Raw genomic sequence first — 27,836 nt, 5'->3', positions numbered from 1 at the left:
CCAGACTCCCAGCTGCACAGGTCACTGGGCAGACTGGTCACACAAGCGAGAACACACTCTAGGCACATTTTTTGTTCCCTGAACAAAATGGACAGAGCATATGAGCCAGAAAGCACTTTTCCACTGCCGAACCACTCTCAGATACACAAACACAGGGTCTCTAAGGGGCACGTCAGGGGAAAAGCACAACAGGGCGCAGAAAACACCCCTCCAAACTCGTCTATACCTTCGTGAGCTGGAAAACAAGAGTGTGAGCAACTGCTGTGGACTGAATGTGATGCTTTAAGAGGGAGGGAGAGACACTGTTCTGCAGAGACACTGCATCTTAAAGCAAGATCTACCTGCATACCTATGTCGCATGTATGGGTGTGGGTGTTTACATGGTTAGGAGATTGTTAGGGAGCGAGACAATGTGCAAAAGGAAGTGCTGGGAGGAGGTCAAGTCATTCAGATTTCTTACCGTCTCCTGATGCGAGAGAAGTAGATGACAGCAGAGTGTTAGTGACAGCTGCAGCAAGTTCCTGTTTGTGCTTCATAACTAGTAAAGAGAAATACAGAGAGGCGAGTAGTGTTTGTGTGCGAAAGAGAGCGTGCCTGTGCACTCACTCTGGAAAGAGAATGACTGAAAGGGAGAGAGGGAGTTGTGTATCAATGAGAGAGCAGACAAGGGGGAACAGCATTTCCCTAATATGAAGCAGGCGCCTGGACAGCATCCTGTACTCTCTCCATCGGGTAAGATGGAGCCCAAATCTCTGTTCAGCCTGCATAAAGCCCTGGCTCAGCCTGTGAAGATGTGCATGTTTGATTTCCCTGTCTCCATCCTGGATGATCTGGTAAGAGTGAGACTGCAGTTGTTTCGTTCTGATTCACCTGGTGTGAGTTGGTGTCTGGTTGTGCTTGTGTTTTCATTTAGCATAAGTATGGGCTCACCCTGTATTCTGCTTGTTTTCATGCATGTTGGCTTAGAGCCAGTGAGGACTTTAAGTGACGGTCTTTCTTTCCTGGTAAAAGCATGTCAGTTCTTGCTGTTCCTCATCATTAAACGCGTTACAACTAATCGATAACGGCGTCTGGAGTTAGTTGTGAATGTCTTGCACTCAATAGTGAGCTCTACCTTTGGCTTGCTGAACAGGATGTTGTTGCTATGCTGCCCGTGGCTGTTTTTTTTTTCTTCGTTCTGTGGCACATTTTGGCCAAAGATGTTCAAAGATGATGTGTTACTTTAGCTAAGTGGCAAGTGTTTTTATGTGTCAGCAGTTCTGCAGTATGTGTCTAGGTTACTGAGATGTTCTTTATCACATATTATATGGTCCACTTCAGTACTGCACTGCAACTGCTTCAAGTTTTATGAGTCATCTTGAAATAGATGTGATCCACTGTTGGTTCTGTGGGTTTTGTTTTGGATTTGTTTGAATAAATGTCAATGAAATGTCAGAAAGAGCAACCAGGTTAATGACATGATGATTTTTTTCCACATATATTAATTAATTTAAAAATATGTAAAAATGCACTTCATACTACAGGATGAGCATGTTTAAAATTTCAAAATTAAAATTCATCTTGATTTTTATTATTATTATTATTATTATTATTATTATTATTAGCACATAAAGGTAATTATTATTATTATTATTATTATTATTATTAAATTTGAAGGGCAAAATGTAAAATAAAGAGAAAAAAAAATTACATTAAATTAAATACCAGGGTGACAAAACTAAATTTTGAAATACCTCTGAAATTCTTGAAAATAAATTATTAATAGTTTGGCATCTTTTATTCTTATGTCTTAGAAAAAAAAATATTGTAACTTTTTTTAATTATATATTTTATTATATATTTTCATGATATTTATTCATTAATAAGCTATGATATTTGAAAAAAAAAAGTGAAATTCTTGGAAGGAAAAATAGTTTGGCATCTTTTATCATACTTTTCTTAAATAATTTACAACATTTTAAATAACATTACAATTTATTTTGATATTAATTCATTAATAAGCCATGATTTTTGTAAAAAAAAATTGTTGTGTACTTTTTTTTAAATTTTAATTTACTTTTGGAACTAATAACTTGGAAGTGTGCGCTCAAAGTGTAAGGAAAATATTGCTTTTGTTATAGAATTAATTCAATGGAATGGAAACTTTTCTTTAAAATAGCCTACTTTTTAAAAGGTATTTAACATGACTTTGCACTTGTGTTTTAAGCTGATTTTTAAAAGATAAAAAAAAAAAGATGTTTCCTTTTCTTTATTATGGAAACTCTTATATGTCATTGACCAATTCTTAACAAAGTCATAATTTGTGTCTCAGTGAACACCTTAAATAGATTCCATTAATTTCAGATCTTAATAAATTCACTAAACTAAAGATTCATTCACATCAGTACGCATTGCACACTACTTTTTCTATTAATGATCATAATCTTTTCAGCAGCAATATTTGGTGACAGTGTTATCCAATTCACTTGTATCTGTGTTTCAGCCAGTAACTGTCTGTACTCATTTGTGACTGGACAGGGCTTTTGATATAGCGTCTTATTTGGCCTTAGTGGTGAGGAGAAAGCACTTTTAAATGCCAAGTTCTGAGCATCAAAGCACCTTAGAATCGGAATGGAGCTCCAGAGAATACAGCAGGGTAATAAACTGAGCCACAGAATGGTGTTTCTGTGGCACTCGAGAAAGGAAACTATGTGAGATCTCAGTGTGAAAAAGAATCTCAGTTTTACTACGCTGGGGCAGTGAATTAAGTTCTTGACCTATTTTTAAAAAAGAAGTTTGGTGACATTCAGTACTTAAAGCTGTTGTTTTTGGTTGGGTTGCACTCCCATATTGATAACTGTTTCATACTGGCCTGTTATTAAGCCACGTAGACATGCATTGACAAGGTCTGGCTCTTGAACATCAGTATCCACCTGTGTGTGCAATCTGGGTCAGGTTTCGTCTAGACCTTTGACAGTCCATACTGCAGCTTATTTTAGCCAAGAACTGTCCATTTAACAATTGGCATGGCAGTGTCTGCAAATGATTTGTACAGAAAACACAGAAAAACTAAACTAATAAGACTCAGAATAAGAGATTAATGGCTGAGAATAAAATACAGACAATATGTAGACTATTTCATTTACATAATTAGAAGAATAAATCATGGAAATCTAGTTTTCCTGTTATACCTAAAAAAAAAAAACCTAACAAACAAACAAAACGGCTCTAAACAGTGTCCAGTGATCACAGATCCAGTGATTATTTCATATTATTTAATTATTTCTTATCAGTCTGGAACCTTGACTTTGTTTGACTTTGCTTGCAGAAGAACTGATTTAAAAAAAAAAAACTCCATATTAATCATATTGTACTAAATACTGATAGTGGTAAAAATGGATTGAATCTAAAATAATTTTGTAACTGGGTAAAAGAACATGCTTTGGTGGAGCTGCTATTTTAAAAGAATAGCAAAATGTAACAAAATAAGTTTTTTACAATGACATCCTGTGAACACCAGAATTTGTTTTCACATGGTTTGATTTTCTTGTTGGAACAGAAAGTTGTCACACAGGATTTAGATTTGTTCGACTGCTTCACTTGCAGTTTCATTTTGTGTGGGAATTCTACTGAGTTCCCAGAGCAGCCTGTGCATCATAGCCCTTACAAATGACTTCACAGTAACCTCGAGGGTGTTAATAGAAGAGCTTATGACAAAAACCTCAGCAAACGTTATAGTCTTCAGTGAGAGACAGTTGAGAGAGTGAGAGTTGTGTTACGCCGTTCCCTGTGTATTGATACAGCTGTTTGAGTCCACAAGTGTCGGACAGGGCCAGTGTTTTGGGGTCAGCGAATGGCAAAGGAGAATTTTGCACTTCGTATCTGTCACAAGATTGAGGATCTCTTACAGTTTACGCTACAAAGACTCATTTGAGAAGGTGATGTGGTGGAAAGACAGGATTGATCAACTTGTTCAACTGATACGCTGGTGTGGCTTGGGTTGTGTGTTCGCGACTGAAGCTCTGCACTGTGATTTAGAAAGTTTAGAGGAAAGAAAACAGGTAAGAACTGTTTATTTCCTGTAATAGCCTGCAAATCTATCTAGTTCATCTTTCCAGATCTGGTTTTAACAGATCTAGTTATATTAATGTAGTTAAAATGAACGTATTATAACTACATTATTATGTTTATTAATATTTCATGTTGTTTGTAGTGTTATTAGGTAGGTTACTAATTTTTAGGATTATGTACAAAAATATTTAAACTTAGTTCCTGGAGCATGCAAAGTGATTTCTTCTAAACATAGAAGTACTCGAGAAATCTGTTCAAGTCAGTACAAACTACAGTTAATGTTCCAAATATCCTTAAGGCGGTAGTATTTGTGTGTGGGTGTGAATGGATACCAATGAGTGACAAGCTGCTTCCTGCTCATTTAAACCATTCTTGGCTGTGTTAGTATCTTTCAGGTGCTTTCCACAGCCTGAGAAGAGCATACCTTATCCTCTTTTTTTTCTTTTTTTTTTTTTGACAGTAAAGAAAGAAAGAAAGAAAGGTTAAGAAGTCAAAATTTCAACACATTCCAAGTAATTCCAGAATTGATGTGATTTTGAAGCTTTTTGGTGTTGTAAGCACTTCAAAATCAATAAAACATTATTGATTGCTTTCCCTCGATAAGGTCTGGTTTTGATCTGGTTGAAATTATTAGTGTGCAAAAAAGGGAAAATATTTTTTTTGCAGGCTCATTACACCCTATTTGAAGTTGTGTACTCTCAAAGTTCTTTAGCTTAAGGGTCTGACACAGGTTTGTTAGGAGAAGAGACTGGGTTCAGGGTGAACACTGTTTGCTAACATGTGAGAACTCTAATGGTCTTGATTCCTGATAGTAGGAAAGATAATAGAAAAGTTCTTTAGCTTAAGGGTCCAATGGAAAGGGGTTTCCAGATTCTCAAATAACCTTGTTTTTGACTGTGTGTGTCTGGGCAAAAGGACAAAAGAGATAAAATGAAGCTTCTCCAAAGATTTATATACCATGCTGGTGCTGAGAAAAACAAGCTATTATCTATCAATCTCAGCAGAGAGCAGTACAAATAGTGGTTGTGCAATTGAGATCCAGCTGCGACAGAGATGGCCTTAGCCTAAGTATACAAACTTTTGGTGCCATAGGTCATTATCCCTGTTACAAAAATATTGCATGGACATTTAGGTCCATATATATGTATAAAAAAACAGTAATTTGTGAAATATTTTTTAATTTGTGAAAAACTTTTGAATTGTAGTACATAAATGGTACAGCAGAAAATGATGGGATGTTATGTAGTTATTGGTTAATTCGTAGGACAAAATTTTACTGAGAAAAGTACTAAATGCCTTAAGTGCAATATAATATGACACTAGTTCTCCCACAGTTTGGATTGATAGTTTACAGAGCGCATGAATAAATAAACAGTATATTATGTGTATTTATGTATTCTGTGTTTTTGTTGCGAGATTTGTTTGGATGGTACGCATAGAAAACGTACAGTTTATAATAACTCTGTGTGATCTCTCTACATGGCAGCCGAACATAACTAACAATTGTTTCAATTCAACTAGAGATCCCAGGTTTTTCCACATCCAGTTCAGTTGGTGCTGATTATGGCTGCAAATCTAACAGAAGTAACCAGTGGAAATATTAGTAAAAGCTTATGTGAATCCTAAATAAAGCTTAAAGTAATTGTAGTGTAATTGAGTTTAAGGTGCAAATATATTTACAATTAGCTGGCTCTTATTCATCCCAATAGTACTGGCAGTTTTGTATTTTATACTGACACCTATGGGCCTGGCTGCTCTCTTGAGTTTGTTGTATTGTTTGCTTTGTTTCATTTAAGGGGTCATGAACTGACTTTTTTATTGTTTTGTCCTGTTCTTTGAGGTCCACTTAAAATGATATCAAGATTTTTATATCAAAAACAATCATTTAAAAGTAATAGGCTATTTTCTGACCTGTTTTGACCCACTCATCAGAACGCTCTGTTTAAATAGGCGTGACAGATTTTAGACTTGGAAGTAAATGCCCACTGCTATGATTGGCTATCAGTTGTGTATGTATGACAGCCTTCATAGATGGACGCTGCTGTGATTTAGGTTAAAAATGCATATCCAACAACCTGTAATAACAGACAAAGCAATAGTGACCACATAATAAAAACTGTTACTCACACTTGTGTGGTGTGACATTACTGTCAGATCCAATATAGTCAGCACAGCATGGTCTTTTAGTTTCAATCTTTCTGAAAATCCTGCATTGAATTGTGCCTTGTTTATAAAGGAGTCTTCTTTAAAATGAAAAGACAGATAGATCTGCTACGGGTTATTTTATATGCTATTTGTTGGGCAGCAGTATGTCTTGAATACTCACAGCACCATATCGGCATATGTATTGGCAGTAGCAAGTTCCTGTACTTGCTTGCAGCAGCAATAATCTACTAATACAGCGATAACCAACAGCAGCAGCAGCAGCAGCAGCAGAGTAGCAGATCTATTCCACCAACATCAAATACATTAACACTGTCATATCCATTACCATGTAAAAATCTCCTGAGAGTTGTCATTATAGAAATAAAGTTTATCCACTCTTTCCTAATTTTGGGATCAGAAGGAAGGCAATGCAAAGACTGTTTTTTTTTTCACAACTTGGCACTGCACAGCATCTTGTTGTCTTCAGAGCATCTTTATCGTTTGGTTTCTGTGTCGCCTGTCTCGTTATTTACACTATATGTGCGAATCGGTGGGCGGGGCTAAACAGGCAGTAATGTAGAAGCAGGCGTTGATCTTCTTCTGCGGAGGCGGGGTTTAGCCACATTATTAAGCCATAAATTGGCACATTCCACAAGCTGTTGTTTTGGCAGATTGGCTTCAATATAAGTAGTTCTTAGACTGACTAGAAAGTTTTGAGTTCTAAAACTTACAGGATGTTTTGTAGTACAATGACCTCTTATATGTCAAAAGCCTTTAAGGTGTACTTTTATGTTTATGCTTTGTATAATTACTATAATCAGTAGTACACAAATGCATGACATGAATAAAATAGCCTTTTCTAAAAGATTGATATCTCCTATATATATATATATATATATATATATATATATATATATATATATATATGTATAAATTACTTAAGTGCACTTTTAAGTTAAGTAATATTTAACCCCCCTTAAGTGTCACTGGCCCACCGATGGGCCCAAAGCCATTACATATTTAAAACCATAATTTCTCTATACTAAACCTAAACTAATCTTGACAAACTATATATCATTGGAGACCTTAGAGATTGTATTTTTCATATTTGACCACTGTTTTATATTTAAAATTATGTAGTGACAGTAATTCATTAATTTGTGACAAGAAAATTTAGCAAAAAAAAAAAAAAAAATACATACACACAATCACGCCTTTTGTTACAAAAAGCTGATACATACACACAATCACGAAAGTATAAGTATTTTTTAATTTTTTTTGGCTGCCAATAATTCAGACACAAAACATCTTTTCTAGTTTTTATCAAAAACTTTGAGAATAAATTGAATATGTATATGTATATGTATGATTGATGTTGCAAGTATTCAGTAAAAAATGTAATGCATGTCAATTTTATGTATGATCATACATGAAATAAACTTTTTTTGAAGTTTCTGTAACAACACTCTGGTAGCTATGTTTGATTAAGATTTCTGATTAGAAAGAGCCCACCCTCATAACTTTATGTAGTAATGAACAGGGCAGATATTCAGATAAGTCTCAGTAAGCAGCCAGAGCTGTTTTTCTAAGGCCAAATGTGTTTTCTGCCATAGTAGTTGTTTTATTGTATATGGTCATATTAAATTTTTATATGTCATATTTATGGTTTAAAAAATCATTTACAACCTCTCTAGAATGTTTTATTGCTGTTTGAATAAAAAAAAAAATTGTAAATCAAATCAGTCGTCCATTACAAATCATACAAGGAGCATGACTAGTACCTAGTGGACATTGTTGGTATAGCGACTAAAAAAACACAGAAACCTCATTTTTGTGATATCAATGTCAAATTTGGAACACAACTTCTTTAGACTTAAGGCTTTTCATTTGACATGAAATTAAATTCAACACATATTTTTATTTAAATTTTTTAAATAAAATATAAATAAATATTAAATTACTTTTTTTATTACAACAAACTTAAACACCTATAACTTTTTGGTTTTTAAATTTATTCAACTTCTTTCACATGTACAAGAAACTTCCAAGTGTGTTTTTAAAAACGAGCCCAAAATTAGGGTTCATATTCCAAACCGTTCCAGAATTACATTAATTTGAATGTCCTATCAGATTTCACGATATAATCATAATGGTTACCTCTGGGAAATAAGGAACTCCACAGCTTCTAGCACAGAGACTTTGCATTTTCCTTCAGACAGCTGTCCTATCAGATTTCACGATATAATCATAATGGTTACCTCTGGGAAAACACCATCACCCCAAGCAGATGCCTCACACAGATGCTGCTCTTTCTCGCAAAACACCAGTCCTCTGCTCTAGAGGGTTTCACTTTCCTTAGGAGCTTTGCGTCAGTGCTGCAGTCATCCTTCAAGAGTAAGTTACTAGTGTTTTCCAGCAGAGGGCGCTATTAGTATGCATTGATGACATGGTCAGGGCATTGGGAAGATCATGCTGGAGTTGTTTGTTTTTGTGGTAACTAGGCTTGTAGTTCAACAAGTTTGATGTTGAAACATGAATAACATATACAGTTATTCATATACAGTGTAGCTGTCCAAAAAAAAAAAAAAAAAAATGGACCAGGAAGAAAATGTATTAACATGAGCCGGTTTGGATTTAAAATCCACTTTGTTCCAATTTGATCTGTAGACAGTAGAAGAGTTAAATGCACTGATTATTATATATATATTTTTTTTTAGATTATCGATACACTTTAATTTATTTGAGCAAATCCTTTTTATTCACAAATACCTTTAATGTTTAAGCCATAAGTTATATATAAATAATGAATCATCAGTTTAATTACAGCCACATAATTATTCAATTGCATTCGTTTATTTATGGTACATGAAGTTATAATCAAGCGATTAAAAGTGATATTTTCAGTAACTCACAACAGAGTTTCCAGGAGATTGACATCACGATTAGTCATGGAAGGGGCGGGGCCACGTGTGTGCTCTGGGAGGATAGCTGAGCTCGCGCAAAGGGGCGGGGCCTAGCGGCTCAGGGTATTCCCTTCACCCAAACTGATGCAGACAAGCAAGCACTCGCTCCTACTACAACAGAGGTATGGATGACAGACTATGGAGTTCGTTATAAAATAGAAATAATACATCGTAAACAGAGGTGACAGTCTTTCAGTAATGGTCTACATTACGGGGATACAGTCGGACGCCCTTGGTGTCAAACCCACGTCCCTGGACGAGCTGTTTGAATCTAGCACATGGAAAATTAAAAACATTTGGGATGGGGTGAAGCTGGAGATCGCAGCCGGAGACGGATGCCCTGTGGTCTTAAATAGTTTTACGCATTTGGACCCTGATCTGCCTGTGCTTGAGGTAATACACAGATTTTAACCAACAAGATTCTTTTCATTTTCACTTTTGTTTGTGTGTGTGTGTGTGTGTGTGTGTGTGTGTGTGTGTGTGTGTGTGTGTGTGTGTGTGTGTGTGTATACCCTATAGTGTGTGTGTATAGCCTAACTCTTACAATATCAATATAATATACTACAATATTATAATATATTAAACTGTGTTAGAAATATGTTAGAAATGTCATTTCATTTTTAAAATAAAAAAAAAAAAAATATACTATAATATATAAAATATCTTGTGTATATCTGCTTCTAAAAAAATCATTTTATTATAAAAAAGGTTTTTTTTTTTTGTTTTTTAAATCATTTTTAGGTTTCTTCCCCTGTTTTTTCTAGACATTTTTCAGCATGTTGTGTCACTGTGTGTGCAGATTGCTGAGCTGGCATGAGTGTTTTTGTTGTGCTTTGCTAGTGTCTCTCTCTTTTGTAGAAAACTCGCAGCATAGAAACTTTCAAATAAGAAAGAAAGATTTCAAATACTTTTGCTCATCTGCAGTTTCAGTTACAAATTCTTCTGACTTTATATGATCTTTGTCTTGTATATGTCTCAGGCAATCTTTAAACTGCTAAGATGGCTCAGAAGCTGCATCTGATGCGGCACATATATGACAAGACAGAATAAATGCATTTACAGAGATCTTTTGTTCTCGATGGCCTAACTGAAGTAAAATCCACCATGATCTTGGCAAGAGCACCGGCACACTCTGTTTTCCTCTTATTCACTCCGTCTCCAACGTTCCCTTCTCTAAATTCCCCACAAAAAGGGCCGTGGAAATAAAAGTGTAATGAGAATCACATCCCCTTCAGGTATTAAATGAAAACACAGCTTCAGGATGATTTAGTTAAGGATGTGGAAAGAAATGCTGTAATATGGAATTCATTATCTGGGGATTTTGCTGACCTGCTAATACAATCCGATGTTCCTGATGTTGTTATTTCTAGAGTTTGTTTATGATGAGATTGCCCACAGTAGTGCAGATATGTCAGCTGAGAATGAATTATTTTATTTGAGAACCTCTTATATAATGCGTGACAACGCATTTACTTGTCAGATATGATGAAAGACTTTCATTATTCATTTCCTATTCGTGACTTCTCAAGATCTCCAGAGCAAAATGTTTTTCTTGGTTGTTTTTGAACACAATTTTTATTTGTTTTATCACCATGGCAGTCACACTAGGTTGTTATTCTAAACTTGTGATATCTGACTATGGTTTGTTAACAACATGTCCTCTTTTTATCTTGCATTTCAATGGCAACAGCACATTGTTGTGAGTTAAACAGCAGTTCACACCAAAACTTTGTTTACGCCGTTGAAGCTTTACTCCAGTCACGCGCAAAAGAAGGTTCCAGTGTGTCACCAGCTGCTTACCTTCACTGGACTAAATCTAATCTGCTCTCATTACACAATTAGTGATGGTTAAATCTCCCATTCCACCCAGCACAGCACTAGAGCCCTTCTCCTTTGAGGGTGCATTTGCTTCGACTTGTGGGTGCTCTTTGTTTTTCTTCTCATTACAGAAATCATAATTTCTTTTCCAACCATTTTAATGTGACTGATCACATCTACCTACAAACGTCTAAAAAGTTGGCTAGGGTAATCATGAGTGATGGATGGAGTTGCAAGTAACTTTGCTATAAATCCTACTTTCTTATCTCTTTCTCTCCCATCTTCTTTCATTTAAGGCATGGGTTGTAAAAAATGACACTGCAGGAACTTATATCGGCTTTTAGTGATTCAAGCCCGCAGATGGCTTGGCAAGAGCTCAGACTTGGTTACATCAGCCCTGAAGACCTAAACCAAATCAGCCAGATGTAAAAGTACTCTTGTATAATGGATCATTACAAGCTCGGTACATAGATCAGCTAATCTCTTAACATAGCAGCTACCATAAAGAATCCAGTTTAAAGTCTTTTCTAAGTAAGAGCACCTTAATGTTGTGTTATTGTCAGAAACAGACCACTTGTACCAAAATGAGTTAAGGAAATTGTAACAATCATTTTTAAAGAGTGATTGGTAGTTTGTTTACAGCTTGATCGACTTGAAAAATAACATTTGTAGCTTGATTTGAACAACAGAAGCTAATTTTTAAAATTTTCATGTTTCAGATTTTGTTATCATCTTGACAGGTTAAAGAATTTAGATTTTCTCTATTCAAGTGGATAGACTTTGATACTTATAGAAAATTGCTTCTGAGGAATATATCCAAGATGGCTGTTAAGTGACTTGCCTTAAAGGTCCTTTGAATAAATAAATAAAGTATTTTTCAATATGGTCCAAGATACTGTGAGCCTTTAAGCTTAAAAAATAAATACATACATACATATATGTACAAGACACTACCAATCGAAAGTGTAGTATCAGTGAATTCTTATAATATTTTTGAAGGAAGACACCAAAGCTGCATTTATTTGATCCAAAATACAGTAAAATACTCTAATAGTGAAATATTATCACAATTTGAAATAATAGTTCCCTGTTTTTAGAATTTTTTGGCATCCATTACTCCAGTCTTCAGGGTCTCATGATCCTTCAGAAATCATTCTTACATGCTGATTTAGCGCTCAAGAAACATTTCTTATTATTATCAATGTTGAAAACAGTTGTGCTGCTTAATATTTTTGGTAGAAACCATGATAAAAAAAAAAAAATTCCGGGATTCTTTGATGAATAGAATTTTCAAAAGAACCGTATTTATTTGATATACATATCATTCTTATAAATGTCACAATCAATCAATTAACCAATTTTTTATCAATAAAAGTTAACAGAACTTACTGATCCAAACATCACTTTTGTTAAGGTATGCTTTGATTGTTTACCAGTGAACAACGGTCAAAGAATTGACTGGCACTTTTGTCACTAGGGTTTTCACTTTAGTACATTTTGTCATTGTTTGCCTGTGTTTGTTAAAAGTGTTTACAAATTCTGCATTTTTCTAAAAGAGGCCTTTGTGTGATAGATTGAATTCAGAATGTCATAATGGCTGAGCATTGTGTAATGAGGAGGACAGACAGGGGTTACATTGATAATACACAGATGCTTTTGTCGTGAAAGATCTCTTGAATGGAAAGAGAGGGATGAGAGGGAGGAATAGTGGGATGGTGATGAAGAGAAAACATGGATGTGAGAGGCAGGAAAGGGGAAAGTAAAAAGGCAGGAATAGTAGGTGAGCATTGATGTAATTAAACAAGGTGTAAAATACAAATACTCAGTACACCACTGTTAAATCAGGTTTGTTGGGTTAAATTTAGAAAAGCAGCTCAACTGGTAGAGGCCAAGGTCATGCAATGTGCAGGAATGATCGGCTCTCAGAATAATACCATACATTTCTTATATCTACATCTGCGATATACCAGAGCCAGACAGCAACCACGCAGCACTTTTGAGCTGCACTGCGGCAAAGTCGAGTAAATCTTTTTCCAGGGCTTACAGTATATGGGAGAATTCCTTCCTTAGCTCTGCTATAATCTCATTCTGAAGCTGATTTCACAAAAACCTTGGCACAACCAAAACACAGGCAAAATAAATGACAGAAGCATCCAGTTATTATTAACAACATCCAATCTAGAAAAATGCTGATTAAGCCTTTTATCAAATGAAAAGTATTAACAAAATGCAGTCAATACAGGAAAGCTCATCAGAGATTAATTATTATAGCTCGATGCTTTTCCCCGTAGTTTTGGTGAAACTTAATGCTCAGTAAAAACAGAAATATTACAAACTATTTTTTTAAATGAATGATTTACAATTTATAATAATGTTTTTCTGTTGTAATATATTTAAAAAAATTAATTTGTTTATGTGATGGCAAATTTTCAGCAGCCATTACTCTATTTTTCAGTGTCAGATTATCCTTCAAGAATCATTCTATTAAGCTGATTTGGTGCTCAAAACAGTTTATTGTGGAAACCATGATACAGTTTTTCAGGATTCTATGATAAATAGAAAGTTCAAAAGAACAACATTAATTTGAAATAGACTTTTTTGTAACCATGTAGAAATCTTTACAGTCTCTTGGCAGTCAATGTAACACATCCTTGCTGAATAAAAGGCATTCATTTCTTTAAAAAATTGCTTAGTGATCCCAAACTTTCTAACACCATTTTATTTAAAGAATAAACACATAATAAAAATATTAATACATACAATCCATATGTCCTACCCAGCCAAGTCAATAAAAGCAAACATGTGCTGAGGTATTTAGGCATTGTTATGACACATAATAAAAATATGAATGCATGCTAGCCTTTTGAAGCCAAGCTTATAATGATCAGCAGGAGGACAAGCAGATTGATCACTGCTGCTTCAAATTCCTTTCATCTGACCTCATCTATTTACTTTCACATTTTATATTCTTACAACAGCAAAGGTTGTTCATTCGGGATGTGTTCTTGCATTTCAGATGCACCATTTTTAAATTTTATGCCAGACAGACACCTTTGACTGTTGCAATAGGTCTCACTGTTTTTCAGCATGTCACGCCATGAGCAGCTCCATCGATTCACACAACACTTTCCTGTGTTTACAAACAGCATTTTTAGAACGTTTAACTTGACAAGAAATGTCTTATGTGAGTAGTTATGTCATGTCAAGTTAAAATCATAGCCTGTTGATGTTAAATTTAATATTTAACATATTAATATTGTTTTTCTTGATTGTTTCATAATGTGAATAAGTTAAAGAGGACACGTAATAGGGTTAGTCCTCTAACATTTTTATGCATTATGTCCTTTTAACCTCTCCCTGATTTTGACAGGAACAAATTCTGCATTGTTTTTGTGTTTTCTTACATTGTTTGTGAAGGATGCAGCTGTTTAGGAAGCTGTTACGCAGTATCTTTTCAGCACTCTTTGTCTTTTCACAGGAAACCCTGTGCCTTTAGTGAATCAGAGGCAGTCGAGGGGTTCACAGAGCAGAGTTTGAGGAGTGTTAAATGCATTCTGTCATAATTTGGCTTTTTTGTGACTTTGATCACCTCATACAATAACATTTTAAGCAAACGTATTTAGGTAAAATGCAAACCTGTGATTAGTGATAAACAATATTCTTTCGCCATATAAACATTTGTTATGCTTTCTCTGGCAGTCTGTAGTTGTGAGGTGGATTTTCCCTTAGAAAGTACAGCTGAGTGTGGGTTCGGTTTCTGTTTTGAAATGTCAGATGTCAAAGACAGACCTTTATGGTGCTCTGGTGTTGTGTCAGGCCCGTTTTTTTTTTTCGGTCTGTGTGGCTGATCCTACTATTGCCAACTAGTTTTAACCTGAGTCAGAGGGGTTTTCCAAAGTGTGCGAGAATTCACTTTTTGTTTTGTTTTATTGTTTTGGTGAGGTGGTCTACTTCCCTTTTTCTGTATTTTTTATTTACATACACCAAGTTCATCTTTATAATGTAGCCTAATAATATAATATAATATAATAATCGCTGCCCACCCAGGGTGTTTCCTTGCCCACAGCCTTAGATAGATTGATAATATAAGAATACTCTCCCCTACTTCTTTGTTCATTTACTTACACCAAGTTCATCTTTTGATATAATCTAAAATGTTCAAATACTCTGAGATTGCCATCGCCATCATTGTTTGTAATCATCAGAGGGAAATTGTCTCGCATGTAGACGACATCTTACATCTTGTGTGTTTTACAGGTTTTGCAACATTTCGGAAAGTGAAGGAAGGGTTGTTCCTTTTTTTGCCCATTGATGCAAAATGCCACAGCAACGATATTTGACAGAAATAGTGCGTGTTTGTGTGTTTGTTACCATAGCTACTCCAGGACAGAGCCCTGGGGTTGGGTTATCTGTTAAAGCAGTCATCTCCTGTAGAGAAGGCTGTTCTAATGCCCATGCACTGACTCACACCCACACTTACACAGGATACACCCTTACACGACTGGCTCGCTGCCTAAGGTAAAGCTCACGGTCACTTCCCACAGTTCCCTGAGAGTTCCCTCTTACTTTCCATAATGACGTCAGGAACAATACTTCAGTTAGTAGCCTTTTGCAAATTACTGACTACAGAGTTTCTCAACTTAGCGTTATGTATGAGGACCCTACTGAATGAAAGTATAAAGTTATATTCTTAGTTTTTATTATCATAGATGTCAATCTTTGTTGTTTGCAATGACACTGATAACCAAAAATGATTGCATCACGCTTCATTTATGTCAGTAGGTGTCAGCATAAAGTCTGAGACCACTGTCGTACTGGCCAGCGAAAGCTGCTTAGTGCACATTTAAGATGGGGAGTTAAAGGACTGGGTTAGCCATGTGACAGTGGCTGATAAAGAAACACACTCTTGGTTTTGTGCTATTGGTGTTAAGGCTGTATGTGGATTAAGGAAACGAGCAGTAATCCCCAACTCACTCTTAAAGGCCCTGCTGTGCTAGAATTGTATGACCTTGCAAATTCACCAAATACATGCAGTGAGAAGAAGAAAATGAATAAGCAATAAAAAAAACATAGGGCTGGACAATATATCGAACGATATGACCATGCGCATCTCGTCAGTAAAGCCGGTTCCATGATTAGCGGTAAATCCCCATCACCTGCTTTCAAATGGAGCTGCAGTTAATACACAGAGCCGTAGTTCACTGAGAAGCTACGCTATATCGAGTTCATTATCGAAGGCGATTCATATTCAATAATGAACTCGATATTAGCGTAGCTTCTCAGTGAACTACGGCTCTGTGTATTAACTGCAGCTCCATTTGAAAGCAGGTGATGGGGATTTACCGCTAATCATGGAACCGGCTTTACTGACGAGATGCGCATGGTAATTGTCAAAAAGCTGGTCTTTATCGCATAATATACATTATTATAATTGTCAAAAAGCTGGTCTTTATCGCAAAATTGACCCCGTCAAGATGATACAAGACCGCATCAGCCAATTATTATTATTATTATTTTTTTTTGAATGAATGAAATGGCTTTTATTCAGTAAGGATGCATGAAATTGATCAAAAGTGACAGTAAAAGCATTTAAAACATTTCAAAAGATTTTAATTTCATTTAATTGCTGTTCCTTTGAACTTTCTATAAAAAGAATCCTGAAAAAAAAATACTTTTTCCACAAAAATATTAAGCAGCACAACTGGCTTCAACATTGATAATCATAAGAAAGCAAATGAGCATATAATAGCATCAAATCAGCATATTAGAATGATTTCTGAAGGATCATGAAACACTGAATACTGGAGTAATGGTTGCTGAAAATATATTAAAATGATATATTAAAATATATAAAAATATAAAACTTTATTTTAAATCATAATAATTTTACACAGTTCTACGTTTTTTTTTTTTTTGTTGGTTTTTTTTTTTCACTGTGTTTGATGAAATAAATGCATCCTTCTTGGTGAGCAAAATATTTAAAATCATCCCAAATATTAACCGACCCCAAAGGGTTGAAAGGTTGTGTGTGTTGTAATCAAAGAAAATGCCTAATGAATATTACGATTAGAATACTCAACCCTTCTCTTTATCTGTAGAGCTCAGTTCAGGAGATCGGAGAGGAGGTAGAAGACGGAGCCATCTATACCATCACACTCCGAAAGGTGCAGCTCCACCAGACGGCTAGTAAGGGGCAGCGATGGCTGGGCGTGGAGACAGACTCTGCCCTCAGTTTGTACGAGACATGCAAGGGTCGGACCATTAAGGCTGGCACACTGGAGAAGCTGGTGGAGTACATGGTTTCGGCATTCAAAGGGAAGGACTATACATACGTCACTATTTTTCTCTGCACCTACCGAGCTTTTGCCACCACCAAACAAGTGCTGGACCTGCTGCTTAACAGGTAAACATACCATCAACCCCAAGTACTTTTGGAAATATAACTTCATTCACTATAATGTTACTTAAAAGTAATTCTTATCTATCTTAGGTATGCCAAGCTGCATGATCAGCCAATCTCAGGCAAGCCAAAACTCTCTCCAGAGGACTACATAGAGCTTAAAAAGTAAGCATTTACATTGTTCAACTAAACCAAATGAATTTAGCTGCCGTTAAAAAGTTGAGAGTTTGTGAATTTTAACCATATAGATACCGTAGCAGATATCAGACAATATTTATTAGTTTTGTTGATATTGTTTATAAAGTATATCAGACAATACTGGACATTTAATTTTGCATTCTGTCATTTTTTCCCATTTTAAATGTATACTACCTTTAATTCATCAAATCATGACTTAAAGATAATAACTAGCTTATTGATATTGCACAGAATTTTAATACTGATGCATTCATATTTTTATGTGCATGGCAGTACTGTCTCATCTATCCTGGGTGCATGGCTGGATCAGTACTCTGAGGATTTCTGGAGCCCTCCGGACCACGAATGCCTGCAGAGCCTCATATCTTACTTGCAACTTAACTTCTCTGGATCAGACCTGGAGAGACGAGCCCATAACCTGCTGGAACACTTTCAGCATCGGCAACAGACTGAGGTTGAGCTTGAAGGTACTGATGACAAAGTAACCCACTGAATCTCGTATTAAAGGCTAAACAACTGAAAAGTAGTTTTCCAAACTAACTGTATGATGACTTGTCTCTTCTTTGCAGGTGATCTGTGCACCTGCCCCTTTGCCACACCAGAGGAGAGCAGCTTGGATGATGAATTCTCCCCCTCACACTTCACATCCTTCAGTCCTGCCCTAGTCGCTGAGCAGTTAACAGTCATGGATGCGGTAAGAGATCAAGAAATCATCAGTCTTTCCTAATGGCAGAAGTTTAAGTAATCTAGTGGTTGAGGATCGGAGCTGGTGGTTAGAAAGTTGGCTGCAAAGGAGTAAGCAAACTGGAGAGAGAATAAGGACCATCTTGCACCACAACCTTTGTACAAGGTGCTCAACCCAGTGTTTTATGGGGCCTGTTTATGCACAAAGTATATGCTATTCAGCATGTTTTGGTAGAATTGAAGCATTTCAAGATTAAGGTCAGCTGAGAGAATTAAACCTGAGAAAATGATTTACTTGAGTCATTACATGCCATAAATGTAAATAAAGTTGTCCTGCAAAACATTCTCAAGGTTCAAATCAAATTCAACATGTAAATGCGTACTGTTAAAAAAAAAAAGTAAAATGTATAGCCTGAATGCACTGTAAGTCACTTTGGATAAAAGCGTCTGCTGAAAGCATAAAATGTAAAATGTAAAAATGAATGCAAGTGAACTCTTTGTTTTTCATAGGAGCTGTTTAAGAGGGTTGTTCCCTACCATTGTTTGGGTGGCATATGGTCCCAGCGGGATAAGAAGGGCAAAGAGCACCTGGCACCCACCATCCGTGCCACTGTTGCTCAGTTCAACAGTGTGACCAACTGTGTGATTGCCACCTGCTTGGATAACAGGTCTCTCAGACCCTTTCAAAGAGCGAAGCGCATTGAACACTGGATAGAAGTGGCCAGGGTGAGGAACCATTTTAATAGAGGTTTTGTCTTGGATATAGTCAGAGGCACAAAATTCAAAAGACTCATTGAAAAAATCTCTACCTACATTTTTGTAAAACTCCAAAAACTTACAGTTCACTGCAGTTTCACACAAATTATGATTACTGATTTTGATTATTGATAAATAAAAACTTATTTGCTCAGTTCTGTGCACAATGCTCTGTTATGATCTTAAAACTATTTTACCATATTACATAATTTGTAAACAAATATATTTTGACATTTTCATCACATAGCCAGCTCCATATATATGGCTTTTCTGACAGTCGCCATAGGAAACTGAAATGGGTGCCCACAATTTTAATTACTAAACCTCGGAATGCCCTAGGAACCGCTCAGCAACCACATAGCAACACTATAAAAATCTCTCAAAACACCTAGCTACCACATAGAAATGCTCTATAACACTCACAGCACGTAGCAATCTCATAGCAATGCCTTGCTGTTGTATATACAGGGTATAATTTTATCCTCAAGCAGTCCATAAGTGTTATAGTTCATTAACATCTGTTTGTTTGTCTTGACATCAGAAATGCCGCATCCTGAAGAGCTTCTCCTCTCTGAAAGCAATCCTGTCGGCCTTGCAGAGTAATGCCATCCACAGACTGAGGAGAACCTGGGATGATGTGTCCAGGTAGGAGTTTGAATGGATTTTTGTCAGTAATGATTATACAGAGTCAGCAATAATATTTAGCATTACCATTAGTCACTGATTAATAGTAACATTCTTTGTGCTACCTGCTTATATGTTCAGTCATACAAACCTCTAGTTAAAGCTCAACTTTCTTTATGAAAGACTTGAATCATAGTGGAGCATTTGGTGATGGGGAGCAGGAAAGTTTTAATGCTAGCTAATTACAGTATTTAGATTTCACATAGATGCAACAGATTATGACCCAAACAACTTTCTTCTGCTTATAGGGAAAGCTACCGCACTTTCCAGGAGCTGTCTGAAATTTTCTCAGATGACAATAATTATTCCCTTAGCAGAGAGCTTCTCATTAAGGTGAGTACAAGGGTTCTTGTAGGGGTCTGCGTTTGTTTTGTTCACAATTGTTTTCAAAAATTCTGCTGTCACAACAAAGTAATTCCCTAAAATGCTTAACAAAATGCTTATACAAAGTGGGTGAAATTTCACCTTGAAATAAATAGATAAAAATAATACCAAACTAAACAATCACACTTGTTATAATATAATACTGTTTCAATCTGTTTACTATTTGCAATGGTTACTATTTACTATTTTCATAGTGTGATTTTTGGTTAATTATACTAAAACCAGTTTGGGTCAGTTTGACCCCTCAAACATCACAATAATTATTAATAGTATATGTAACTTACAACAATAATAATAATAAAAAAAAACTACACAATAGTTTTGTCCCTGTTTTATTGTTTTTTAAAGATCATAACAACTGATTCAGTGATATCTTGTCCACTGAATTAGGAAATGTTTCTATTTCAAAAATCAGGTCACATTAGAAGTCACATGTTCAAACACCCAGCGTTTTTCAAATTTTTAAAAGTGCACTATAAGCCACCAACGTACGCTGTATCTGTTGTTGGGGGAAGACAGGATGTGGTTATATCACACTGTCATCCACAGTAAAGCTCAGTGACTTAACCAGTTTATTCATTGCCTGTGATGAAACCATGTTTCTATAGCAGCCACAGGGTAAACAGAAAAGTTGTATTCAGTTGCATAGTATATGCAGCGTGCTCAACGCTCGGCTCTCTTTAGCCTACTAAGTTTTGTTGAGTACAGCGTCAAATGCCTTTGTTGCACATTTCACTAGTTGGCATGCTTCTGCATTTGATAGATGTCTTGAAAAGAATCGATTAATGATAAAAGCATTATGCAACTTTGAACAGAGTGAATTTTGAACAGTTGTTTTGTACTTAGCTCTGCGGTTAGTCACACATGTTGTGTAAGGTAAGACTTGTTTTCAGAGAATATGCCTTTATTTTTATGTAATTTTATAAATTAGAATGATTTTGTCAGGCTCATGTGACACTGACTGCTGAAAAATCCTGTTTTTGCCATCACAGGAATAAATTCAATTTATAATATAAAAAAAAGAATAGATATTTTAAATAGCAATATAATTCACAGTATTTTTGTTTTTACTGTATTTTTGATCAGATAAATGCAGCTTTGGTGAGCATAAGAGACCTTACTCAAAAACATTAAAAAGTCTTACTAACCCTAAACTCATTCATTCATTCTCTGAAAATCAGTCTTACAGAACTTTACTTAAAATCAAGTAAATTAAAGGTGATACTCCACCCCAAAATGAAAATTTTGTCATTAATCACTTACCCCCATGTCTTTCCAAACCCGTAAATGCTTCGTTTGTCTTCAGAACACAATTTACGATATTTTGGATAAAAACCGGGAGGCCTGTGACTGTCCCATAGACTGCCAAGTAAATTGCACTATCAAGGTCCAGAAAAGTATGAAAGACATCATCAGAATAATCCATCTGCCATCAGTGATTCAATCTGCATTTTATGAAGCAACGAGAATACTTTTTGTATGTGAAGAAAACCAAAATAATGACTTTATTCGACAATTCGTCTCCTCTGTGTCTCTCCGCATCACCGTAGCCCCATTTTGGAGAACAAGCTGTTCGTTATTTTTGTTTTCTTCGCATACAAAAAGTATTCATAAAATTCAGATTGAACCACTGATGGCAGATGGACTATTCTGACGTTGTCTTTTATACTTTCCTTGACCTTGACACTGTTATTTATTTGGCAGTCTATGGGCCAGTCACAAGCCTCCAGGTTTTCATCTAAAATATCTTAAATTGTGTTCCGAAGACGAACAAAGCTTTTACGGTTTTGGAATGACATGGGGGTAAGTGATTAATGACAAAATTTTCATTTTGGGGTGGAGTAACCCTTAAATCTTGTTTTAAGATAAATTTTCTGGTTTAGTTAGTGAAACTGACTCAGATAGACCTTGTTGTGGCAACCTGGCGTTCCATGGCACACAAATGTGAATCAGGAAGTGTGAAGATTAAAAATAGGTTCAGTTGTGTTGATGTTATCTAGAAATCTTCACCACAGAAGTAGCTTTTGGGGCTTTTCTTGAAAATAGCTGTCCCGCGACAGAAGGAAACCAAGCATGACAAAAGCTTTCCTTTACGTACATTCAACATTAGAGAGCAAACTAGAGAACAACATCGGAAAGTATCCTTGGTATGTGTGCTGGGGCCAAGACACAAAACAGTTGCTTCCGTTCATTATGAGGTAATTCCTGGTATGAGGTCATAGGCCTTATGTATGGCCAGATAAACGCCCCTCCTTAATACCTAAGGGCTTCTCCAAGGTGTTGGCTGGCACTATCACTAAACACCATACAGTCAAACTCCACGTCCATTCTGCGTCATGGTATATCATGACAGTGCAGTCTTAAGATTCCACTTTGACAGCCTTATCTGCCTGCAAGTTATACTGCTGCTAATACAGCGTAAATGTAAATGCTTTCCCTTTTGAAACCCAAAATGATGATTTGAAACTGATGTCTCCACAGGAGGGCACCTCCAAATCTGCCATCGTCGAGATTAACCACAAAGGAACCCAGAGAAGACACCAGCAGCAAAGAGACATGGTATGTATAGGAGTAAATGTCACATAATGTCAGTTGAACTTGATATTTATTGAGCAACAGTGCCCTCTTATGGTCAAAACGTGTCAGATATTCCATTTGTAGAGCTCACAGGAAGCTGTCCTGAAAGGAAATACAAACTGTCTGTATTTTACTCAATGTAAATTGTAAACAGTATTTTTATTTATTTTTCTTCTTCTTTCTGCTGTTTAGGGTGTTGTACAGGGAACTATTCCATACCTTGGCACTTTTCTGACTGATCTAGTCATGTTAGATACTGCAATGAAAGACCATCTTGAGGTGAGAGTTCAGTGAAAAAAATGGAAGTCTTTAATATTTTCAGTAATTAGAAATATTCCTTTGGTTCTCACAAAATATACATATATTTTTTAGGTTGGGCTGATCAACTTTGAGAAGAGAAGGAAGGTGAGTCGCAGAGGAATACAATATTGTTGGAATCAATTAATTTTTTTCCACTTATGAATGATAAAACATTGACAACCAATCCGAATCCACCCGAGTTTAATGTTCACACATATTTAAAGCAGCAGATGACAAAACTGTGCACACTTATAATAAACAGACTGTTACTGCCTTTTTGTGTAGGCACTAATATAGTTATCTTTATATTTATTGTTCTTGGCTTTAAGTACATGCTTCTAAATGAAGTATATTATTTTTGTTTATTTGTTTAGGAATTTGAAGTGATCGCTCAGATCAAGCTGCTGCAACTGACCTGCAATTATTACAACTTCACCAAAAACCAGCGCTTCATTGAATGGTTCAAGAGGGTGGAGAGACTTACAGAGACTGAGAGGTGAGAAAGAAAAAAGCAAATATGGAGGATATGAAAACAAATGATTTGAGACAGATATGCTAGAGATATTAATGTAAGAGATATTTGATGTATTTAATATCTATGGTGACTTTTCTGTTTCAGCTACTCTATGTCCTGTGATATCGAGCCGCCAACTGAGTCAGTGTGCAAAAAGAACGGGGGCATCATCAAACGCATGAGCGAAGAGTCTGGTTACAGCAGCGCAGGGACGTCACAGTCTAAGTTCTTTGAGCAGCCACGTTTAAGCCAGTTCAAAGACGGCTTCAAAGATGGAGCAGATTCCCTCAGTCTCACCTCAGCGGGATCCAGCGGCTCAGACGCAGAGGAGACGAGTCTCAGTCTGCTGAACTCCCCAGAATCAGGAAGTCAAAGAGTAAGGCCATATTGTTTTTTTTTTACAGACCTAGTTGTATGCTTAGCAAACATTGTTGAGATTTAAAATTCTGCTGCTGTTGGCAGTGATACACTATATACCAGTTCCATATCTGTTATTGGTCAAGATTATGTTGACTGATGTTGCATCTTAAATTGTTCATAATAATGTCCCTTATTTTTATATTTATGTTACCTTTGCCATTGTCTAATGTTTATTTAAATTTAATGCTATCAATGCGTAAATTCGTTATATATAAAAATGTATTTATTTATTTATTATATATATATATATATATATATATATATATATATATATATAGATATATATATATACTCCACACCAACTGTGAAACATTCTACATCAGCATATATACATATACGTAGTGACTCTGTGTTAACCTGACAACTGAAACTTTCTCCAGACGTCTTTCTCCACACCAACTGTGAAACATTCTACATCAGCCTCCGATTCAGGGGATCTTGCGTCTGATTCCTCTTCTAAGGTATTTGAATTTTCTTTAACATTTTTTGTCATTTAAATTGAATTATAATACTTGCTTTTATGAGCTTTAAACATATTCATTTATTTCTGTATTTTCCAGCTCTGGGAGTCATCCACTCCTTCATCCTTGGAGGCCTCTGGATCAGGCTTGGGCTTGGAGTCTGGCTGCAGCAGCTCCACCTCCTCTTCTTCGTCCTCAGTCTCTGCCTCTTCAGGGAAGACCTTCCATTTTCACAAACGGTCTGTCTCTGGTGTCTCTGACTACTCGTCTCTCTCCCTGCCGCTGTACAACCAGCAGATAAACGACTGCTGCATCATCAGAGTCAGCCTTGATGAGGACAACGGCAACATGTACAAGAGCATCCTGGTGAGTGAGAGACATTACGCGAGATGGACAGAGATATATAATGAAGAAAGGTTGGTGAGGTGTTAGTAAAATTAATCTTGGTGATGGTGTTTTGCAGGTCACTAGCCAGGACAAAACCCCTGGTGTCATTAGGAAAGCCATGGCCAAGCACAACCTGGACGATGACAAGTCAGAAGACTATGAGCTGTTACAGAGGGTCTCCAAGCATAAAGGTAAAAACATGAAACAGGAAGTTGGGGCTGGAAATATCGAAGGGCTCGTTTTTTTAGGGTTATATTGTCAGTTACTGGCAGATATCAGTCTCAGTCTCAAAATATTAGTTATTAGTTATATATTTTTGGATATTTATATTTATTTCCACTATTGTTACATTTAAATGATCTTAGCCATTATCTAACGCTCTCTTAAAGTTATTTTTTAACACCAATTATTTAATAACAATTTTTCATAATTTACATTATAATGTTGTGATGCTGTAAATTCACTTAAAATCATTGGCTTTTTTTAATTTGTTTGGGCTAATTTGTTTGACATTTCAATATCAGCTTTTTATCAGTTATCAGCCATAAAATGAAAATAATTATCAGTTAATCAGTTTCAGCCAAAATTGTATTATCAGTGCATCCCTACCTTTTAGTTTTTTTTAAACACCAATAGCCTTTCATTTATATAACAGTCTTCCAAAATATTGATTTGCTATTGCTAGTGGATGGTGGTTGGTATTTATCGGACAAAAAATATCTGTTATAGATATTCATTTTTTTTAGTCTAGTTTCCAGGAAAAAGAGACACTGTAGTTTTAAATGTGTATATCAGATAAAGGTTTAGTCACCTTTTTGGTGTGCATTAGAATTTAAATGGACTGCACATGGACTAAAAGCGGCTTAAAGAACTTCAGTTCTGAGTTTGATGGTATTTTCAATTCCAAATTAAGCTTGTTGATATTTCTAACTTTCATTTTTTATTTTTTTTTTACTCCACAGAACTTAAAATCCCAGATAATGGAAATGTTTTCTATGCCATGAACTCATCTGCCAACTACGACTTCTTGCTGCGAAAGCGTGGCGCCCCCAAAACCTGCCGCTCGAAGAGCTCCCCGAGCCTGACACTACCACGCATGAAGCAGAAAGGGTTCAAAATTTCCAAGGGCTTCTTCTGAAAGTGCTTTGCCGAGTTCAGCAAGCCTGAAGCTGTTGGAGATTACCAAGAGTCACTTTATTACTCCCCCAGTATTATCTGGATCTTTAATCCAATGGATTTGTTGCATTATAGAGCTGCTTGTTTCTTGCAGGAAGCTGTCCCTGTGTTTCCTGTCCCTACAGACTATGCGATAGGCACAGGAGGACCACTGTGGTACTTACAAGGTTTGCCTTAAGACTGCACATAAGAGGCACACTGCGTATGAGAAGCATTTACCAAAAGCAGTCAGTCATGCATGAGCACACTAATCAAAGACATTTCAAGCACTTTAGAAAGGTCCTGAAAGCAGGAGAGCAGTTTGGAGAGCTGATGTGGTCCTTTTCAAATTCAAAGTGGATTTTCTGTTGATTCATCTTCAAACAGACTCTCCCTTTGGACTCAATAGCAAAACTTGCTATCACAGTCTCATGGTATAGTATTACATGTACAGTACAAACTATGTAAAGTGTATAGTCTTTTGTTTGCTTTTTGTTCTTTTACATGTTGCTGCTGTCCGTTAAGCTTGCCTGTTTTCCTGTAATTGATCACAAACTGAAACTAGCCTTTCAGGCAATAATCGGATCGCTCAAGACTGAAAGATTCTCTTTTGACTGCTAAGTGACTTGGTTAAAGTCACCATTGAGCATGAGGAGATGACATGTCTGAGCCTCAGGATTACACTGTTATTTATGGTTTATTAAATAACCATAAATAAGATTATTTGTGCTTATTAGTGAAAATAAAATGCAAATGTTGTCATCTATGTCTTAGAACTAAATGCCAAAGCCGTTCTCTTTTATTTGCAGCTGGCCTCTCTCTGTGTTTCACATTATAGAATGCTGTAACTCTAGAGAAAGGCTTTTTTGTACCAAACACTGTGATTGGCTTCACCCTGCTAAGCCTTTTTGCATTGTGAATTATATCCGTGAGTGCTTTCTTACCATCTGGTATAATATGATGAGCAGAAAATGTGAGGGGATGTTATTCCTTTCAGGAGAGATTTCAGATGTGTTTATTCAGCCAGAGGTGAATGTTAGTGTGTGTGTGTGTGTGTGTGTGTGTGTGTTTCATTTGAGATAAATTATATAGAGGAATTTATATTGTAATACAGTGAAAGAAATACACCAAGCATTGGTGGTATTCTGTTGTTATGCCAGCTATATAGCTGAACTGGAACAAAATATAGATTGTGCTTAATTTATGATTTATGAAAAGATCAAAATGCATGGAACAAAAAACATGCCAATTGTGATTTCACTGTTAAAAATGTCTTGGAACTACGACCTTTAAGTGAAATATTCCTAACTGCGGCTTGTCACTCAACACATGGGCCATATACAGACTTCATTTTGTGTTTGTTTTTGTCCCCTTTTGAGCCTTTTGTATGTCTGCATCTAACTCTGAATGTTAATTTCAGAGTTTGAATGTTGAATTCCAGTTTGTGCCATTGCCCCATTTTTATTTATTTATAAGTTTGTAATTGTTTTATTTATAATTTTGTCATTGTGAAGATAATTAATAAATGCACCTTTGTATGTACAAATAAGCACTACATTTTTAAAGAACTTACAAATAAAAGTAGGGGCGCTGAGACCCCAGTACTTGACACTTCTGTGTTTTTTTTTTATTTCAACTACACAAGCCACATGGCAAACAATGTGGCTGTAAAAACCTTTTCTATGAAATTTAGATCCTGTAACTATAGAAAATGTAAGATAACCAAATATGGCATCAATATTAAATATAAATACAGGTATCAATAATTTATAAATTAACATGGGTATTAATTCATCACATTAAATTAAAGGGGAAAATGTTTATAAAACCATTTCTCTTTTTTTTCTTTCTTTTTTACTGATTTTAATAAAATTACAAATATAGCCAGGAGGTACATTTGGATAAAAAAAAATATGTGTGTAAACAAACAAATAAAATCG

General features: G+C 35.9%; 1 protein-coding gene across 4 annotated transcripts; it reads left to right on the top strand.

Annotated features, from left to right (window-relative positions):
• The first annotated feature begins 150 nt into the window (after positions 1–150).
• On the top strand, positions 151–27,505 carry ralgds (ral guanine nucleotide dissociation stimulator). Of its 4 annotated transcripts, none has more exons than XM_042762451.1 (17): positions 151–833; positions 17,075–17,379; positions 17,467–17,541; positions 17,848–18,041; positions 18,144–18,268; positions 18,769–18,984; positions 19,556–19,659; positions 19,947–20,031; positions 22,564–22,641; positions 22,852–22,938; positions 23,032–23,064; positions 23,334–23,455; positions 23,579–23,849; positions 24,274–24,354; positions 24,454–24,720; positions 24,818–24,932; positions 25,704–27,505. In XM_042762451.1, exons 1-17 carry the CDS (start codon positions 690–692, stop codon positions 25,877–25,879), a joined length of 2,478 nt encoding a protein of 825 aa, XP_042618385.1. In that variant the 5' UTR covers positions 151–689; the 3' UTR covers positions 25,880–27,505. The 4 variants fall into 4 exon arrangements, with proteins under 4 accessions (XP_042618385.1, XP_042618388.1, XP_042618386.1 ...); XM_042762454.1 differs by having other exon boundaries at positions 154–732; XM_042762452.1 differs by lacking the exon at positions 151–833 and adding an exon at positions 3,372–4,040.
• The last annotated feature ends 331 nt before the right edge of the window (positions 27,506–27,836 follow it).

The sequence above is a fragment of the Cyprinus carpio genome, chromosome A8 (assembly GCF_018340385.1).
Source record: "Cyprinus carpio isolate SPL01 chromosome A8, ASM1834038v1, whole genome shotgun sequence".
Classification (NCBI taxonomy): domain Eukaryota; kingdom Metazoa; phylum Chordata; class Actinopteri; order Cypriniformes; family Cyprinidae; genus Cyprinus; species Cyprinus carpio.
Note: the sequence above shows the minus strand (reverse complement) of the source record. Positions and strands in the feature narration are given on the sequence as shown.